Source organism: Eurosta solidaginis, chromosome 4 (genome assembly GCF_040869045.1).
Source record: "Eurosta solidaginis isolate ZX-2024a chromosome 4, ASM4086904v1, whole genome shotgun sequence".
NCBI classification, from domain to species: Eukaryota; Metazoa; Arthropoda; class Insecta; order Diptera; family Tephritidae; genus Eurosta; species Eurosta solidaginis.
The window spans coordinates 119626615-119648033 of NC_090322.1; the positions used below are offsets into that span (position 1 = coordinate 119626615).

Here is a 21419-nt window from a genome sequence, read left to right on the forward strand (position 1 = left end):
TATTGCGAAAGGCTTCACGAAGCACATCATCTAAAATCGTTGACAACGTGCTTCTACCTACACTCATGCTAGAATCTTTGCTAACTGATCTTTGATAGGATCCTTCAGCTAAAAATCGTAATGTAGCTCCTAGTTGCAGCACTGGCAGAACTTTCGAGCGGGTTAAGCATCTTTCAATGGTGTCCAATACCATTCGGAAAGCCTCTTTGTTTATGCAATATTATTCAATGTAACTGCAAATACACTATAAATATTTAGAAACCCACATTAAGACATTTTTTTAATTACGCTGTCTCTGGCAACTCAAACGGATTGCTGCGATCTCTCAAAATTTTCCTTTTGACCCTCTCGCAACTTTCTTCTTCCAAATATAAATTCCATAATATAACTGCTACAACTGCTGATGCCATTTTGATGTCAATAAATTTTTTTATTTCTATATATATATATTTCTGTTTAATTGCACAAAACAACTATTTTATAAAATTTTGCCAAAAAAATTAACATCAAAATTGCCGGTGCATCGCAAAACAGCTGATTCGAACATCGCTTTTATTTACATTCGAAAAGAGCAACACCAATGCGGTTTTATGACACTAATTGAAATCAATATTGGTTTGAAATTCCGACAAAACGCAAAACCGACTTGGATTCCATGACAGCCCTGATTGATACGACGTGATGTTGATATTGATACGAAGCGACAGTTGACGTTGACAACCATAATAGGGGTGAATAATTTTTTATCATTATTATTGTTATGATAAATTTTTTCTTAATTGAAAAAATTTTTAAATTAGAATAGAAGAAAGAAAAAATTCATTAATCCTACTTTTATTCTGGTTCGTGCCAATTGATATTCACAACACTGCGACATCTGTTTGCTTTGGCAGTTGTCTAAATTTTTTCTTTCTTCTATTCTAATTTAAAAATTTTTTCAATTAAGAAAAAATTTATCATAACAATAATAATGATATAAAATTATTGTTAGGCCTTGAGCTCGATTCGAACCCGCGATCTTAAAATCAGTAGGCCGATATAACAACAAAAATTGTTAATATATCCCAGAGCACGGGGAAAAAGTGAATAAAATATGACACTATGGCGGCATTGCCATCAAACAAGTCCAATTTTCACATCCATTCTGCAACAGATGTCGCAGTGTTGTGAATATCAATTGGCACGAACCAGAATAGAAGTAGGATTAATGAAGACAAACAAAAAACCGCTGTGATGGCTGAATGGTTATAGCAGCGGCGCCTAAACGTTGCCGATGAAGGAATTTAGCAGTTCCCGAAATGGATCTATACAACGAGCTTTGGCAGTTGTCTAAATTTTTTCTTTCTTCTATTCTAATTTAAAAATTTTTTCAATTAAGAAAAAATTTATCATAACAATAATAATGATAAAAAATTATTGTTAGGCCTTGAGCTCGATTCGAACCCGCGATCTTAAAATCAGTAGGCCGATATAACAACAAAAATTGTTAATATATCCCAGAGCACGGGGAAAGAGTGTCAATAAAATATGACACTATGGCGGCATTGCCATCAAACACGTCCAATTTTCACATCCATTCTGCAACAGATGTCGCAGTGTTGTGAATATCAATTGGCACGAACCAGAATAGAAGTGGATTAATGAAGACAAACAAAAAACCGCTGTGATGGCTGAATGGTTATAGCAGCGGCGCCTAAACGTTGCCGATGAAGGAATTTAGCAGTTCCCGAAATGGATCTATACAACGAGCTTTGGCAGTTGTCTAAATTTTTTCTTTCTTCTATTCTAATTTAAAAATTTTTTCAATTAAGAAAAAATTTATCATAACAATAATAATGATAAAAAATTATTGTTAGGCCTTGAGCTCGATTCGAACCCGCGATCTTAAAATCAGTAGGCCGATATAACAACAAAAATTGTTAATATATCCCAGAGCACGGGGAAAAAGTGTCAATAAAATATGACACTATGGCGGCATTGCCATCAAACAAGTCCAATTTTCACATCCATTCTGCAACAGATGTCGCAGTGTTGTGAATATCAATTGACACGAACCAGAATAGAAGTAGGATTAATGAAGACAAACAAAAAACCGCTGTGATGGCTGAATGGTTATAGCAGCGGCGCCTAAACGTTGCCGATGAAGGAATTTAGCAGTTCCCGAAATGGATCTATACAACGAGCTTTGGCAGTTGTCTAAATTTTTTCTTTCTTCTATTCTAATTTAAAAATTTTTTCAATTAAGAAAAAATTTATCATAACAATAATAATGATAAAAAATTATTGTTAGGCCTTGAGCTCGTTTCGAACCCGCGATCTTAAAATCAGTAGGCCGATATAACAACAAAAATTGTTAATATATCCCAGAGCACGGGGAAAAAGTGTCAATAAAATATGACACTATGGCGGCATTGCCATCAAACAAGTTCAATTTTCACATCCATTCTGCAACAGATGTCGCAGTGTTGTGAATATCAATTGGCACGAACCAGAATAGAAGTAGGATTAAGGAAGACAAACAAAAAACCGCTGTGATGGCTGAATGGTTATAGCAGCGGCGCCTAAACGTTGCCGATGAAGGAATTTAGCAGTTCCCGAAATGGATCTATACAACGAGCTTTGGCAGTTGTCTAAATTTTTTCTTTCTTCTATTCTAATTAAAAATTTTTTTCAATTAAGAAAAAATTTATCATAACAATAATAATGATAAAAAATTATTGTTAGGCCTTGAGCTCGATTCGAACCCGCGATCTTAAAATCAGTAGGCCGATATAACAACAAAAATTGTTAATATATCCCAGAGCACGGGGAAAAAGTGTCAATAAAATATGACACTATGGCGGCATTGCCATCAAACAAGTCCAATTTTCACATCCATTCTGCAACAGATGTCGCAGTGTTGTGAATATCAATTGGCACGAACCAGAATAGAAGTAGGATTAATGAAGACAAACAAAAAACCGCTGTGATGGCTGAATGGTTATAGCAGCGGCGCCTAAACGTTGCCGATGAAGGAATTTAGCAGTTCCCGAAATGGATCTATGCAACGAGCTTTGGCAGTTGTCTAAATTTTTTCTTTCTTCTATTCTAATTTAAAAATTTTTTCAATTAAGAAAAAATTTATCATAACAATAATAATGATAAAAAATTATTGTTAGGCCTTGAGCTCGATTCGAACTCGCGATCTTAAAATCAGTAGGCCGATATAACAACAAAAATTGTTAATATATCCCAGAGCACGGGGAAAAAGTGTCAATAAAATATGACACTATGGCGGCATTGCCATCAAACAAGTCCAATTTTCACATCCATTCTGCAACAGATGTCGCAGTGTTGTGAATATCAATTGGCACGAACCAGAATAGAAGTAGGATTAATGAAGACAAACAAAAAACCGCTGTGATGGCTGAATGGTTATAGCAGCGGCGCCTAAACGTTGCCGATGAAGGAATTTAGCAGTTCCCGAAATGGATCTATACAACGAGCTTTGGCAGTTGTCTAAATTTTTTCTTTCTTCTATTCTAATTTAAAAATTTTTTCAATTAAGAAAAAATTTATCATAACAATAATAATGATAAAAAATTATTGTTAGGCCTTGAGCTCGATTCGAACCCGCGATCTTAAAATCAGTAGGCCGATATAACAACAAAAATTGTTAATATATCCCAGAGCACGGGGAAAAAGTGTCAATAAAATATGACACTATGGCGGCATTGCCATCAAACAAGTCCAATTTTCACATTCATTCTGCAACAGATGTCGCAGTGTTGTGAATATCAATTGGCACGAACCAGAATAGAAGTAGGATTAATGAAGACAAACAAAAAACCGCTGTGATGGCTGAATGGTTATAGCAGCGGCGCCTAAACATTGCCGATGAAGGAATTTAGCAGTTCCCGAAATGGATCTATACAACGAGCTTTGGCAGTTGTCTAAATTTTTTCTTTCTTCTATTCTAATTAAAAAATTTTTTCAATTAAGAAAGAATTTATCATAATAATAATGATACAAAATTATTGTTAGGCCTTGAGCTCGATTCGAACCCGCGATCTTAAAATCAGTAGGCCGATATAACAACAAAAATTGTTAACAATTTATTACGCAATTTTTTTTTAAATTGGCAGTTTGTTATTACAATTTAATATATCATAAATTGCGTAATAAATTGCCCAAATGGTACACTGAAAGAAAAAGACTGGTAAAATCAACCGAAATACGGGTCAATTCAACCGAAATTTGTCAATTTTTATCCATCGCAAGATTTTGAATCAACTGCGCACAAATCGTTGATTCATAATTGACCGTTTTAGTAGTGAACAAAAAAAGTTGTTCCGACAGCTTTGTACGAAAGTACCTATGTTGCGGCATTTGCAAGGCAGATGAGTTTCCGCTGAGATCTTTTCATGGCAGAAATACACTCGGAGTGCTTGCCGAACAGTGCCGAGGGGCGACCCCGCTTAGGAAAATTTTCTTCTAATTGAAAACCTTATTTCTAAAATTTTTATGTTGCTTTGCCCGGGGTGTGAACCCAGAGTCTTCGGTGTGGTAGGCGGAGCACGCTACCATCACACCACGGCGGCCGCTGTATTGACTGTTGATCGCTGTTGAAATGACCAGTGAGATTAGTTGTGTTAACAAAAAAATCAGTTAGATTGATTAGGAACCTGTCAATTTTACGGAATTTTGTTAATTTAAGAGCGGCAATTTCTCTTCTGTTGAAATGAGTAAACTAATTTGTTCCCTTGACAAAGAACTCGGTCGATTTAACCATAATTCGATCAATTTCACCGAATCTCCGTTAAGTCAAGAACAACAAAACCGATTTGTTGATTTTACTAGCACCATTTCTTTCAGTGTATGAATTGCCAATTTGGTGTGTGTTTGTACATAGTATTAGACTTTACGATGCACGCTACCAAACACGAATCACGAATTGGTTTTGTGTATTGTATTTGTGCGGCACAATATTACACAAAACTCTTAGTGTGCATTGAAATACACAAAACAGGCAACTTTGTGTGTCGGGACAAATGCACGCGGAATTGCTGCACAATTCGAGTTTTGTGTTTCACTACACAGGCAGTCAGGGCAAGAATTTTAGTTTAGATGGCGCTTTTCTCCCGGAAGTGAACCAGGGCCGACCTATTTGGGTACATAGGTAGCTTATGGCTTGCGTTACTAATAGGGAAACTTTTTTTCCGAGAAGTGGACCAGGGACCGACCTTTTCCAAAAAATTTATTAACTAAGCGATTTGTTTGAAATTTTGAACATTGGTTGCTTATGGCTCGGGTTAATAACAAAGAAACTATTTTTCCGGAAAGTTGACTAAGGAATTCATTCAACTTGGAATAATTATTCCTTTGATTGCAGTCCCAGAGGATTGCAATACTTTTTTGTTATTCCGGAGTAAAAACCGAAAATTGTAACAATGAATAATTAATTATTCCTTTGCTTATTCTTAAATTTTTTTATTGTATTTCTCGGATTGCAATACTGCAAGGAATGCATTCATTGGTTAATATATGTTTGTTTATACAAACGTAAACCTTTAAGTATAGTTTTTTTTTAGCTGCGAACTATATATGAGAAACCGGTATAATTTGATGGGGTGAAACTTATACTCGTGAACTTGCTAGAACTGTTATTTCATGAATGAGAATCCATGAATTGCCTTGCCTGGTGATTACAACTCTGGCTGGTGGGGTCTTTTGATTTTTCTTGAATGTAAATGTCGCTAGCTTGATTCATAAAGTTCCTTACTAAAATTCTTTTCGAGAAATCTGTTTGTTTGGGTCTATGTGAATGAAGCTAACTATATGTTTGCTTAGCATACGTTCATACAACAGTATTTAAAAGAAAGAAACTTTTATGAATCTAACCCCCCTATTTGGAATGCCGATCGGATGAATCAACTATTTATCGATTCCATCTTATCTATTTAATTTTTTTACCATGCAAATTAATCGCCCAATCTTTGGCCCATTATAAACAGTCATCTTATACGAAACAGATTTTGATGGTTTTTTTTTTAAGTTTTCGATGTATGTATACCTATAACGTAATTTTTATCCATTATAAGATAATCGATTATCGCTCAGCGGTCGATTATCTACTGAAATCAACACTCGCAATAGGGGGGTAAAATATAACTTCAGTTAAATTTGAAATTATTTAAAGCAAAAACAGAGCATCTGAAAACGAACAACGTACTGGTACACTTAGGCCAACTTTCAGAACGTCAAGTTAACTTTTTAACTCAGAGTTAACCTGACATGAGAGGTTAAACTCATACACTTTTAACAAATTTCTAAACTAACTCTGAGCTAAAAAAATAACTTGCCGTTCTGCAAGTAAGCCTTAAGAGAAATGTAAATGCTTTTTTTTTTTGCCTGCAAAACTACTACATTACATACATGGGCAGAATAAAGTTTGTATGGTGCTCAAACGGATTAACTCTATAACCTCATATTTAGGCAATGCACAAGGCATATATGTAATACTCCTATATTGCTAATAGAAAATTCTCGCAGTGTTTTGAATTCGAAATCAACAGCCTATAAAATTTTTGTGATTTTATCAGCATAAGTGTGACAAGAAAAAATTTAAATTTAGGTACATTCGATTATTGAATACAAAAACAAAAACGTTTAAAAAGAAATATATCGGCACTGTGATGTTTGGGAATGTACCTAACCTTTTGCAGAAATATAGGAGTATTACATATATGGCACAAGGTCTCCATTATCTCAAACCTCCCATATTTGATATGTTGTTGTTTTTCATATAAAATTAGAGCAGTCTATGAATAAGGAATTATTTTTTATTTTTTTTATTTTTAGTTTTAATGAATGCAATAAAAGAACGAAAAAATGGTAAGCATGAATATAAATATTAGCAATTGTATTCGACATTTGTAAAGACAAGTGTTCCCAAGTGTCGGTTATAAAAAACACTCCATAGCACCATAGGGAGGTTCCATGAGAAAGTGTGCCTTGGTGCGAGGATAATTTTTCTTTTGAAATTAGAAGAATTAAAATTTTATCTTCAAATGTATTTTCATTACCCTTTTTTCTTCTTAAAGTAAAGTGCTGATTTAACTATTTCAATATGGTTGAAATAGCTTGTTTTGAATAATCTGTCAAACAATTTGTGATTCACCATTAGAGGGATTAAAAGCTATATGTTCGCAGTTTTAATAATATGCATATTTTGACTAATGGACAGCGTTTTTTTTTTTGTTCCCCCCTGTGACAATTATAAAACTTATTGTAATTTGCGAAAATACAGAGATATTTTGAGTTTTTCTATTAATTGATTGGTAATCGTTTCAACATATGTATCTCTTAGAACCAGAAATCCCCAGCTGGTTTTCCAACCCGTGACGATGGAACATCCTAATAAGAGACCGATGAATGAATAATGAACTTCTAGCGACACTTTCTCAATGTCCATTAAAAATCCAATAATATGAATGTAGTAATTAGGTTCATACATTAATGTATCAAGAGTTTCAGATTTATTTCTCATATACTTATGTATGTATATTAGTTTGGTCGTAAAAAAATTCGTTGTACTCTAATAATTTTTATTTTATCTTTTGACTCTATGTACGTACATATGGTCCAGGCTACCAAGCAAAAATGTTGTTGAGGACATCCAAATAATGGCTTGTAAAAATATAAGCTTTTCATTTTAATGTCTACACTTTTAATTTTAATGACCAGTCCATCAAGATTTTTTGCTAAGTTTACTCGAAAAAGTGAATCATGTATAGCAAAATGGGCGCTTGACTGGAACCCACAAGGAACTCGGCGGAGAGGACGACCCCGAACGACATGTATTAGAACTGTTTACGCCGAATGACTAGCCCATACCAGAACTCGGTGGAGAGAGCTCGTTTTTGCTCTATGCTCCTAAAGGAGCGATATCTGTTTTTTTAATTTACTTAACAAAAAAACTCGAATAATCGAGGTTAAAGTTCATCCCTAAATTGCACGTGATTGCTCCATACGATTTGTATGGAAAAACTAAAGTCGGTGGATGAGGATGCCTCTAAACATTAAAAGTAAAAAGCTGAATTTCTTTACAGGTTGTCTTCTCGGATATGAACAATACTTTCACTATACCAGAATGAAAAAAACATTTTTTTTTTTTTTTTTTTTTCAGCCTAATGTACACAAAAAATAACGTATGATAAATCTTTGACCAGAATTTTCGATGGAACTAACAATTTAGACGCTGTACTTCCATTCATACATACGAGTATTAAAAAAAAAATTATAAAACTTACTGAAAACTACGCGGAGTTGCAATATTGCAGTAATAACTATTTAAAAATAAAGTCTTCTAATTTCTTAATGTTTTGTTCAAGGTAGTCTTTCATGTGCATTCTTATGATTTAATTAAGAATCTAAATACTTAAACTGAAAATCCATTACATTGATAGCTTTCTTTACTGTTTACTCTAATTTCGTTATTTTACTTAAGCAAAGTTAGTAAATATTCAGCTGCTTTTTTTATAGATGGCATTTTTTTAACAAATGGAAGCTGTGATTATCGTCATTTAATGACTTTCAGTTGTTTTCTTTTCCAAGCATTTGTTTTGAACATTACAAATTTACTTAACATATTTGTATGTTGTATACTTGTTGTATTCGGTGACAAAAATGGAATGATTTAATCGTAAAGCTTATTAAGGGAATTGTGTGAATTAGTAAGATTAACACTAATAAAGTTATTTTTATCTTCCCTGCGAATACTGTTTTTTTTTTGCATAGGCGTGGTATTGTATGAATCTAATTTTCATTTTTTAACTTACTTATATCTAAATGATTATTTTTTATATTAACAATAATTGTGTCTTTTAATTGGCTATACTACTTCATGTTTGTATACTGCATATAATTTTATAATCAATATATTTTGTTCTTTATGCCAAGTATACATACGTATATTGTATAAACTATATATGTACATATGTACTATAATATGTGTATGTATTATGTCTAGAAAAGAGACTGTCTTGCCACACGCCATCTACAACAACAACAACGCCATCTACCTCAAGATAGGGCGATCGCCACTCGACCTGTATGTTTTTCTAGCTGCAGAGTTTATACGAAGTCATATTCATTTATCCGTATGTTAGTACAGTCAGATACACACTCCCATAAATATGTACACCATGATTCATCGCGTAAAGGCACTTAGAAAGTGTGCACCACCCATATCAAATTGTTGTTCTAAACTTTCCTCAGCAGAATTTGTTGAATGTGTCATATTACCAGCTATGACATTCACTGCCTTCAGTTGATCCATGTCTACCGTCATTGGTGGCTTATCACCCGGTTTCCAGCGACGGTGTATGCCCATGGATTTTAGTTTTTGGCATACCGAAGATGGTGAAATGGGAAAGCCCTTCTCGGCAAGGCGCGCTGAAACCTTCCAATACTGGATATTGCTATCTTCGCGGATGAGCTCAAGTATCTCGCGTGTTATTTCTTTGTCGCGTTGTTCACGTTCGGCCGCTTTCAAACGTCGGCGAGGATGTACAAACTTGACAGGAGCTGGGACGTTAGTACTGGTAGCAGGTGGGGACAGCGGTTGGGACTTTACGCGCTGTTCCCCGTTGTGACCCAGATCTGGAGAATGGTGTTGCTGCTTTTGTGGTGGCTGTTTTTGTAGTTGTTGTTGCTTTTGCATAAGTTGCTGCGCTTTTAATTGTTGTTGCCTCTGTAATAGACGTAAACGTTCTTGTTGTTCCTCTTGTTGTTGCTGTAGAATGCGCTTCTGTTGCAGCTTTAATTGTTGTTGCTGTTGCTGCTGCTGCAATTGTAATTGTTCTTGTCGGTATTTTTCTTGTTGCAGTTGTTGTTGCAATAGCAGTTGGTGTGCCAACTGCTGCGAGTCAACACTATCGTTTACAATATTTCCAGTCGCTTCACTACAAACACTGGAACCATTTGAACCACTAGGTCCGTCCCTTTTGTTGCGATACGAAAGGGGCAGTCCTTTTACAATGGCATCGCGCACTTTCCAGGCTGTCATCTGTGAGACATTAAGAGCACGCGCTATTTCCATTGTAGATGCATTTTGTGCAACCAGCGTTTTCGCCATTGAATATTTTTCGTCGTCAATAAAAACGTTTGGCTTGCGAGGCTTCTTTGCGTGACCTGTCGTAGAATGTGTTGAAATTTGCCTGAGTCAAAAGTACCGAAATATTAATGAACGGGTAAAAATTTAATAAAAAGTATTTTTACCTGTCTTCTGATTCATTGATTTGTGCTCGAAGACTGGAGTGAATGGAGAGATTAACTGGTATCTGATGTCTGGAAAGACCAAGCGCATTTGGTAAATTTTTAATTATGTGAATCGACATGAACCAAATCCCCCCAGAGGGTTGGGGAGTTAGAATATACCTGCGGTAGGTATGCTTGTCGTAAGAGGCGACTAAAATACTAGATTCAAGGATTCGTCAAGCTCCTCATGGAACTTGGGGGTGGGGAGGGAGCGAGGGAGGGATGGCCTGAAGGTTTAATGTGGCCATATAAATCGTTCCCGAGATGGTCGGGCTAGCACCTTAATGGAGCTGCGTTACCGGAGCGTACCGGATCTGTATCCGGCAAAGGACCATCACATCGATAACACTACCCAAAGCCTCGGGGAGTAACCTTATCGCTACAACAACAACAACAACTTGAACCAAATGAGAAATGAAAGAACCTTTTAAAAACTTTGAAATTTAAGGTCTTAAATTCTTTGTGGATGTGTAAAATACTTATATATCTGATTTTGGCGGCTGTAGTGGTAGCGAGGTCCGCACACCGTAAATCCTGAGTTCAAGCCTCTGGCAAAGCAACATCAAAAATTTAGAAACAAGTTTTTCAAAGCGAAGTCGCCCAGTGTCAGTGATTTGGTAAGCACTCCGAGTGTATTTCTGCCAAGCAAAAGCTTATCGGTGAAAACTCATCTGCCTTGCAGATGCCTTTCGGAGTCGGTGTAAAACACGTAGGCGCACGACGCAAATTGGAAGAGAAGCTCGTGCCTTGAATTTTGTTTTTTATCATATCTTAGAAATTTTATTCGCATAGACTTTCGGCAAGACCTAGAAAATAATATCCCTGGAGAAGTACGAATGGTTACTAAAAAATAGTCATACAAGTCAGAGAAATTTTAAGAGTAATGGTTGGTTTTCATTAGGTCTAAAGGACTGACATCCAAAACTGCCTTAAAGAGACCCACTTATTTTGTCATTTGGTGTGAAATGCGTTTCCATTTGGTCACACAACAGACTCGAGAATAGAGATGAAGTCGAAAAAGTAGCACGTGGTTAAAAGCCAAGCTAAATTTCTGTATTCATTTATTTCATAACCCGTTTTATTATTTTCCGACAACTTAACTATCAGTTTTAGGTCAAAACGGACGGCGAATTCATTTGACGTTGTATGACAAGCCGTTTTCATTTATATGACCAGGTTTGCGGTCAAATTTGACCTCATGAAAACTACGTACAAGTACAATGAACAAAACGATGTATACCAAAAAGTTATATTTAAAAGTTGGGTACAGATGGAAGGTTCTAAAGCAGAGGGGTATCTCATTGTTGTTGCTGTAGCAGTGCTTCGCCCCGTACGACCGATCACAAATTGTCATCAATGTCCTCTAACAGGAGTCCAAAGAAACTTACAGTGGAGCATAGTGATAGGGGTGTTGGTTCCACATTACGATTGAAAATATGGTTGGTGTCATGTGAGGACACGTTACAAGCATTTTGCTTTGTATGTCGGGTTTGATTCTGGATAGGTAAGAGTTTAACCTGTTATAGTACCGAGATCGAAGTTGAGCTAGAGTAACGCGCGTTTCCCTAGGGAGAGTGCGTTCCTCTTCTGCAAGTTCTGGGTATTTTTCTTCAAGAACTGGATTCGCCGAGCAATCTCGCGGTAGCTCGGGTCAAGTGCAATATGACCAAGCATTTTTTGTCCTAAGCAAGGGTCGTTTGCCTTTCTAAAAAGCCCAAAGTTTCCAATACTTACATAACAGTTGCTGCGGACGGATATGTTTTGTTTACTGACAAACTCGACTGTTGAACCTCTTTACCCCGAATCACCAAATCACGCTGATGATGCGACTTAAGATTCCTTTGGTTTAAATTACCTACTGTTTCAGTTCCGAGCATCAATTGTTGTGAAAGAATTGAGCTTGTTTGATTTTGTTGTTGTTGTGCTTTGTGATCATTCGGCTGATACTTTTGTTGTAGTTGATGTTGTTTCAATTGTATCTTTTGTGCCTGTATTTCCTCTACTTTGTCAGCATCATTCGTTTTTTCTGCGGTAGTTTCAGTCACTTCAGTCTCTGCATTATTATCATTGGAATCATCATCGTCATCATCGTCGTCGTCGTCATCTTCGTTGTCATCGTCGTTATCATCATCATCGTCATCATTGTCACCATCATTATCATCATCGTCATCATCATCTTCTTCATTATCATTATCGTTGCCGTTTTCATCATTAACATTATTTGCTTGCTGTTGTTGCTTTTGTAATTGCAACAGATGGTGCTCCATCAGTTTGCAATTTTCTGTTAATAGCTTTCGTTCAGTACGTAAGTGTTTTTCCGTTGCCAGCGCGGTCTGCTCTGAATAAATCTGTTCTCGCTGTTCTGGTAGTGCGATTGTTTTTCCTCTTACCGCTTCCATGTGCTCTTGCGACACGACTTCACTTTCTTGCCTACAAGCCATCATTTGAGCTCCACATTCCTCGGACTCTTCATCACTCTCGGACTTCTCCTGTTTCACCATGCGCTCACTATGAACAAATTGTTCTCCTTGTTGCGCCAAAGGATACGCCTGCGGTTGTTGGTCAGTGCTATCTGCTGCCATCGGTTGAGCTGTCGTTTCATCACATTCGTCGCCGTTGGTGTCAATGACGCGTTCGTGCAAGCTCACACCGTTAACAAGACTCTTTCGCAAGCGCCAGGCAAATGTTCTTGAAATGTTTAACTCGTTGGCTATAACGGTAGTTGTGGCTTCTCGCAGAATCAGCTGTTTGGCCAAAGCGATTTTCTTCGAATCTAGTTTAATTCGGGTACGTCCCTTACGTTTATTGTTGGCCATATGAAGTCTTTAAAGAAGAAAATTTGCAAATTATTTTGATATTCCTCAATACATTACAGTGCTTCCACAAAGAATATTGAAGGTTTGCCAACATAATCATATATCTATACTGCACCGAATATTTGCAAGTTCGGCCTATCACATCACACTGGCGTGTGAAATTCTACTACAATTGTTATAGTGAATAAAGAGAAGTTTTACAGAATTTTTGAGTATATTTATTTGATCGTGCAGTGATACGAACCAACAACAAATCAATCGGGGAAATGATCGAAATTTCTCACAATACAAATTAGGTTCGGCTTGTCAGTGCAGCCCCTTAAGCTAAGATGATCAGCAGAATTTACTTACGCACTGAGAACCCAGACCTAAGAGAAAAGTAGCATTCTCGTTCTTATATAAATCTTTTATGAGTACTCAATTGAACTCACTACCTAAAAAAAGTAAACCGTACTAAACTATTACAAAGTATTCAGTATCTTAAAGCTATTTAGTATGTAGAATGTACTCAATAAAAAAGCCCACGAAGTTTCAGCCCCAAAAAAGTACTCAGTAACCAAAAAGTACTAATTTCTCAGTTTCGGACAACTACACCGTCCAAAATATACTCAATCGATACTGATACTCGAAACTTTATGGATGCTGCTGGACAAGTGTCCAATTTTTATACAATATTCCCGAATTGATTATTTCAGGCCACTCTATTTAATTTTGCAAAATTATATATAGAATATGTTGTTGTTGCTCAGTCTTTATTGCTCAATGTATGAAAACATTTTAAAAGCAATTTTTAATCATCGTGGATAAACAATTATGATATCTTCGGCATGGACTTCAAAATAACATATTGACACGCTCACCTGATTAATAAAGTTCCTATCTCGGTCTCATATTGCATTTCTTTCTATCACACGCTAAAGATGGCCAACCGTATTCCCCGCCATATTGAGCTAAAAAGTGTCAGTCAGATTGGCGGATAAGATATCATACTTTTTTCTACCCAATGTTTTTAATTTAAATTTTTTGAATATTTTGGGAACGATGTAAATGTAGACAATGCGACATTTGAACGGACAAGGCCACAGCTGTTTCGATTATGCCTTGTAATCTCTTCAACTCTTGGCAGCTGTGCATAAAGGCTCTGGATGATTTCACTTCTAGTCTATTTTTTTAGGGCTGTGAATCCTTTGGTTCTCGCGCGGCTACTCTGGATTTTAGAATAGACGATAAACCATGAGTCTAGAGTCGTCATAGTTCAAAACTTAATACTTGAGTCTACTATGAAGTTTAACGTAAGCTTTTTTGAGTAAAATGCGTGAAACCTAAAATAATGCTCAACTGCTCCTTGCTGCTTGTTGAGATCCTATAAGGGGGTCTCGATGGTTCTTACATTGAAAAATTGTATCCGATTTCAATGGAATTTAAATAACCTTTGTAAATGTTTCTCCCCTCATTTTTAAGTTGAAGACATCAAAAGGGTTGAAAAACCGTTTGGTCTTATACTCAAGCCAAATTTAGACTTATCTGATTTTCGAAACTTCGTAAATTTGTTCCTGTGATCGCTTGATAAGCTTCAGTCAGCCCGAAAGGCTCGACACATTCCAGCAAACATAATTTCTAATGTTAGAGAACGTTACATTAGAATTCTAATGTAGTTCTCTTATGCATCTCTAATCGAAAAGCAGATTACAGAACTGGGTTAGTACTCGATTAGAGAACGATTTGAGAAACACTAGAAATGCGATGTTTTCACAGTTTTCTATTATTTGTACGACAAGTTGTGTGAAAATATTTTTAGTTGTAAAATATGTTTTTCATTTGAAATAATTAAAATTAGTAAGTGAAAATGATTAAAAAAGTGAGAGGGAAAGTGAGCAAACTGTTGACATGTGTCCTCACCCATACCTCAAATCAACAAGCTAAATACTGAAGGAGTAAGTGACAGCGGAAATTTAAGTTCAGTTAGGTCTTGAAGTATTATGAGAAGCCTTTGAATTATATTCATACTAAGTATTTAAGCTTATAACCCATTAAAAGTATTTGAAATAATAAAACAACGAAAAATAAATTGATTTTAAATAAATGCGCTTCAATTTAAAATTCACATTAGAAACCAATTAGAACTCGTAAGTTAGAAAACGATGTCCAATTTGTAGGAAAAATAAATCTCCTTGGAGGTATATCGCACCTTAGCACTGTGGACTAATTTAGTATATGTGAGATCCTGCTGTCAAACCTTCATATGTGTATCGTACAATGTTGTTTTTTTTTTGAAACCGCACTAAAAAAGTTCAAAATTTTTTTGTATAACTATCAAAGCACCCTATGTACATTTGTCGGTTTTTGTTTAAGGATTCATCATAATTTTCTTACTTTCTGTTGTGCATATAAAGAGCGTTCTCCGGCTTACGTACGCCAACGCGTTTCGGGAAGTTGTTATATTCTACTATATTCTGCTTTAGAAGCTGTTGAAACGGCCTATAAGTAAATAAACAACGTAAATCAATTCACATATTCTTCGAGAACGTAAAATGGTACGTACGATAAAACTCCGAAACTTACATTTTAGCAGCTCGTAACGGACATCCCGTACGTTTATGCCAGCCCAAATGATGACCGGTGGGAAACAAAACATGACAATCGGAGCACTGCATCGGTCGTCTATTGAAAAATAAATATTCAAATACAAACACACAAGTAATCAAAGAAATTATAGTGCAATGATATGCTTACGTCTGATTTCGTCGTTTTTTAACGCAACGACCACGCCTTATATGCTTTTCCAGAAATCGTTTATAAAAATATGTCTTTTTGCAATTACTGCACTCATACACTGGACCCTGGGTACCATGTACGCTTTGCATATGTGCTTTGAGAATCTGTTTCATTTCGAAAATTTGGAAGCAGTCTGGACACTGATAGCCACGCAAGGTAGGTTGTTCGATACCACCGAAAACATTTGGGTTATCGTGGTTACTTCCACTTACCACCACTTCGTCAGACGGTGTTAGAATTTCGACCTCGGGCATGAGTGGTAGTGGATCCTCATCATCCGAATTCGCACCGCTATGGCCAACACTAGTGTCCTTATGCGAACCATTTATTTTACTCAATTGCTGTTGCATATATTCATGCATCAGACGAATCGAATGAAAATCAAATGGTTGCTTGCCATAAGGAAATTTTATTTCACCATCATCTTCTTCAGTCATTGCACCATTTAGCTGACCGCTAGCACTGATGTATGTTTGATTCGGTTGATCTTCATAGTCACTACCACCATAACTGTCCATTGCCGCTATCTCGGGAGCTTGATCCGTGGAATCAACCTCCGGTTGCACGGGTGCAACATTATTAGCTGCCGAGCTCCTGCTCTCAAACTTTTGTATAAGTAGTTGTTGTCGAAAAAAGTTATCGGCATCTTCGCACTTTTTCTTGAATAAACACGCTGATATAGCGTTTTTGGCACATGTCACACACACCTGTTGCGGTAGAGTGTCCCCTTTTTCTATCTGTAACGAAAAGAGGTACAAAACTGTTATTGTAATTGCTGTAGATATTTAAAAGGCCGGCAATAAAAATTGGGTTGAAATATCGAAAAGTAAGGCGCCGCTCACCCTTTCACGGCCAAACTATAGTTCTAGGGCAGAGCCGGCCACACAAATACTAAAACAATTGCATAAGTAAAAATTGAGTGACAATTCCCCACAGTGTGCTAAAAGAAAATGTGGACTGTGAACTTTGAAATTAAAAAGGACTTTGGTTTTTTTAATTTTTTTTTTTTTTTTTGGTTATTTGATTTCAAGCTAATCCTGACTATATTTACTTATATTCGTATAACTAAGAACGCGGAGGTCGAGCTAGTCAGATACAACTTTTGTGTTTATTCATTGCAAAATTTACTTAAAAAAATCACTTTTTCATTAAAAAATAACTATAAAACAAAGTAAATGTAAAGATAGAAATATATATTTTCAAAACAAAGTTATTCAATAAAAAAAAAATTTATGAAAATTAATAAAACTAAGTAGAACGTATAAAAATATATTTATACTAAATTGTCAATATTTATTAATAATTAATTAATTATTATTAATTATTAATATTTAAATTGTCAATATTAATATGTATGTATGTTCAAGGAAACTGAATAATACTAATTAAAACGTATTAAGTCACTTTAACATTGCAGCATATTGTTTTTATTATGTGCCCAAAAAGTAGCATGGACTTTTCCTTTTGCATTCACTGTTGATTTCAGTGAGTGACAAGCGATAGCAAACGATCGTGATCACATATCGTTAGTGTCGGTGTGAAAATACGAACTCAAATTGCACAATGTGCAGCTTTTGGCCGGCTTTGTTCTAGGGCATAAACATTTAGATACATATATATCGATAGGTCTTCTCAAGGAGCTGTGTAGGCAATAACAAATTTCAAAAAAGTCAAATATAGCGGTACAATAATTACATAAGAGAAACTATTGTGAATTCGTCTCAAACTCATTATATTTAACGATTAAATCAATGATCATAACCAACCCAAAGTTCAGGTGACAGTTGCTGCTTACCCAAAAGCGACAACACAAAAAGGCTTTGTCACAGAGTACCATATAGAATCAGAATGATTCAAAGCCCCATCACATAAGCAGTTTTTCATATAGATGCGTTTAACGTAATTTTATGCATGATGAGTAGATTGCATGTATTTTTATGGAGAACGGCAGATTGAGCGACACTGACACCATCTGATATGAAAAAGTAGCCAACTTGCAGCTTTTGTTGTAAGCAAAGCATAAGAAGAAGAATTCGAGATTTTCTTTAGCTAAGAAGGGTGCTTTCACATTTTGCAAGTGAAATTTTTTTTCCCACTCTGGTACTTTTAACAAATTTTTCAGAGTTGAAACTGCAATTTAACAAACGAATAGGACACAAAATATGTTAGCAAGTATTTTTCTTGTATAGTGAGAATGTTTATAGCAGTACTTCGTAAAATTTTTATGTGAATGGGCAAGGCGAAATAATCTTCAATTTTCAAGTATTCTCCTTTATATTTGCAAACACAACACCACAAATGATAAACACGTACATATTTAAACACCCAAGAAACAGTGAAAACAAAAATCTCAAATTGTTGAGAAAAACATTTATTCTCAGTTTGATATTCAACATTATTTATCATTTGAAACAAAATATTTTCTCAACCTTTTCTCAAACGTCGATCTTCAACTTGGCAACATTAAATCTCAGTTTGATATTCAGCATTATTAATCATTTGAAGCTAAATATTCTCTCCACTTTTTCTCAAACCTTGTTCTTCAACTTGAGAATGGTTTGAGATATTCTTGCATTTCGTTCCATTCTGGTTGAAAACCATCGATATCACGAAATATTTTCGTTAATAATAATGTGAATACTTTTTGCGCCAATGTGTCTAAATCTTAAAGTGCATAATAAGAGTTCATGAAACCCAAAAATAAAACAAAACATAGTACAACATGCTTATTTTGATAATTCGTCGATCTCTAATTTGCATACTTTAGCTGGAAATGTAAACAAGCGATTTTATTGAGTGAAGTTGGACATAAAGTGAAAAAATATGGAAGTATTTATACATTTTAATAATATTAATTGATATTGTACTACATTATGCATAAATCTAAACGAGTTAAAAGTGAAGTGAGGCGAATAATAAATTTCCTTACCGAAAGTGGCACAACAGTGGATTCCATTTCTTTCCGCTTTATTCTGGTTTGAGAAAAAGTTGAGAATCCAAAAATTCTCAATTTGAAAATAAAGAAAAATTCCATATTAAAAATGTGCCTTTTAGCTTGAGAATGCTATCAACGGTTATTTGAAATGCATTTGAAAACTAACGTTTCAAATGTGAGAAATGGACTGATTCTCAAACGTATCTCAAACTGAGTATTGACAAAAATGGTTATTGGGTGTTATACTGTTGACACGCACACTACGGACGCTTCATGTGTTGCATAATGTTGTTGTGTTGAGAAACCCAGGAAGCCTCATATAAACAAACTAAGTAATCAGACTAGATCTTGCGAGCCAACTCTTAACTAAAAAATCGTCTCAGAGCGAATGCTCACGAAGAGTGTGTACATAGTTGTTTTTTTGGAAACAAGGATGCTCAACAAACGAAACGATACCAATTCGCTTCGTTAAAAATCAAAATTATGCAATTCGCCGCGAAACGAAACCACATCGTTAACGCTATAAACGTTATGAAACGCTCCCCCTTAACGGTAATTTCACACACAACCGGATGCGTGATATGGCTTTGATAGCACACTTCGTGTTAAAGTTTAACGTGTTTATTAACGTTTCAATATTAACGACATCATTTAGTTTCGGTTAAAAACGAAAATAAATTTATTTTGGTAATTGCTTTAACAATACCATTCAACGGAAACGATTGAAATTTCTTGATCAACTTGAAATTTAACCTTTCGATGCATCCTTCTTTGGAAGCAAGGCGAATTCAGTACCAGGGGTCGAATCGTAACATACGATACGTGATCGAATGCCGTTTTTTAAAACACAATAACTCCGAAATGGTTTATCGGATTAATGAAATATGTGAACTAGGGACAACGCGCACTCAATAGATCCATAATATTGTGACGAATATTATTAACACTAAGTGATACTCACATCACTAATCTGATACTAAGTAAATAAAGCCACAACAACAATACGGCAAGCTGCCACACTTCTATGAACGTAAACAAATTAATCATCATGTACGCACATACATACAAGCAGCAGAGAGATATACGCCAATTACACGGCTCAAGTATCCTTGTGCCAATTACCAATTTGCACAAGGTTTTGGCCGGTGTGTGCACTGGTTGCGCTATTTGCGCAGAGAACTGCGCTAAAATCAAAACGATTTTGATATTTATGCATGTCTGCAATTATTGCACATGCTTTTTTCTTCGTGTGTGGTGAATCTTACACAGTTTACCTGTGGTTTCTGATAATATAACATCAGTAATTATTGCTTAAAAATGTTAATATCGAAGGCGTAAGGACCATATCTAGCTTGTAACAGGAATTCACACAAATTCAATAATACATAATAATTTTTTATACAATTAGAACACATGTTTCATTTGTTGCGCTAGTTGAAAAATGAATATTGCGCAGTGCTGCAATGAGTTGAGTTGGCCTTGCAACTAAAATATAAAAGTTATAAATACAATGGAAAATAAACGCTTCTGGTGCGAATTTTTCGACTTATACTGTGAATTACCAGCACTGTGGAAAATAAATAGTGTTTTTTTTATACAATTAGTGCATTTTTTATAAAATTAAAACACATGTTTCATTTGTTGCGCTACATTAAAAATGAAAATTGCGCATTGTTTTTGAGCCGTGTATGTCAAAATTTTCATTTGCCCAAATTCCGTCGTTTTATATTTGCGCATGGCTTTTGTGTCATGTATGGGCCGTCATACTCACAAACGCATGTCATCATCAGCTACTACTTCGCTCCCATATACACACGCATATGGTTACACACTACAAATACACGCGCGTATGCCTAGTGACCAGGTAGAGGATTCTAGAAGAAGATACGTCTAGAGTTTGGACAAAGAGTATAAAAGCAGCAGAAGGTGAGTAGTCCGTAATCAGTTTGATTTAAGCACGCTATTGGTTGCGAAGTATAAGTGTTATTGTGAAGTACTTTCAAAGTAGTCTAATAAAGACCATTTTTGCATTATTGAATATTGGACTTATTTATTCAACAGTTTAGCGATTCGAACGTTAACAGAAGATTTGGAATAAGCGGAATTTCACGAAATTCGTTACAATATATTATTATTTTTTAAATAGTTGCATAACCAAATTTGTATCGCTTGAGTGAAAATAGTTTTCGATCCGTGATCGTATGTTACGATTCCGTAGCAGATCTTGTTATCCCAACAGCTGATTGCTTCTTCTTGATTATTTTCCATATAGCGCCTTGTACTTTAATATGCAGTTAATCGAAATCAATTAAAATTTTCTTTTGACTTGAAATTCGTCTGCACGGCGAATTGGCTGAATTCGCTTTGCCACCACCTGGTATGGACTAGAGGTTTACGGCGATCACTTTATCGGCGGCGGCGGCATAGACTCTATTATATACCGGCGGCGGCGGCGTGGGCGGCGCGCCGGCATACGCCGGTGTTCTTAGTTTAAAGAGCTTGATTTTTTCTATTTAAAAAAAATAATATTTAAGAAAGGTTTTGTTTGTATGTATCTAAGGAAATCAACGTGTTGGCCATTTCGGAAAGATCCG

General features: G+C 35.6%; 1 protein-coding gene across 6 annotated transcripts in view; it reads right to left on the reverse strand.

Annotated features, from left to right (window-relative positions):
- Window positions 1–3964: 3964 nt before the first annotated feature.
- The window catches only part of LOC137250224 (interaptin), a 165629-nt gene continuing 148174 nt past the window's right edge, over window positions 3965–21419 (reverse strand). For all 6 annotated transcript variants that reach the window (XM_067782661.1, XM_067782655.1, XM_067782657.1 and 3 more), the window contains 6 exons: window positions 15849–16627; window positions 15678–15776; window positions 15489–15593; window positions 12034–13122; window positions 10261–10329; window positions 3965–10199 (listed from right to left, as the gene is read on the reverse strand). In XM_067782661.1, the coding sequence (XP_067638762.1) occupies window positions 9191–10199; window positions 10261–10329; window positions 12034–13122; window positions 15489–15593; window positions 15678–15776; window positions 15849–16627 (3150 nt within the window). In that variant the 3' untranslated portion in view covers window positions 3965–9190. The remainder of the gene's footprint in view (window positions 10200–10260; window positions 10330–12033; window positions 13123–15488; window positions 15594–15677; window positions 15777–15848; window positions 16628–21419) is intronic.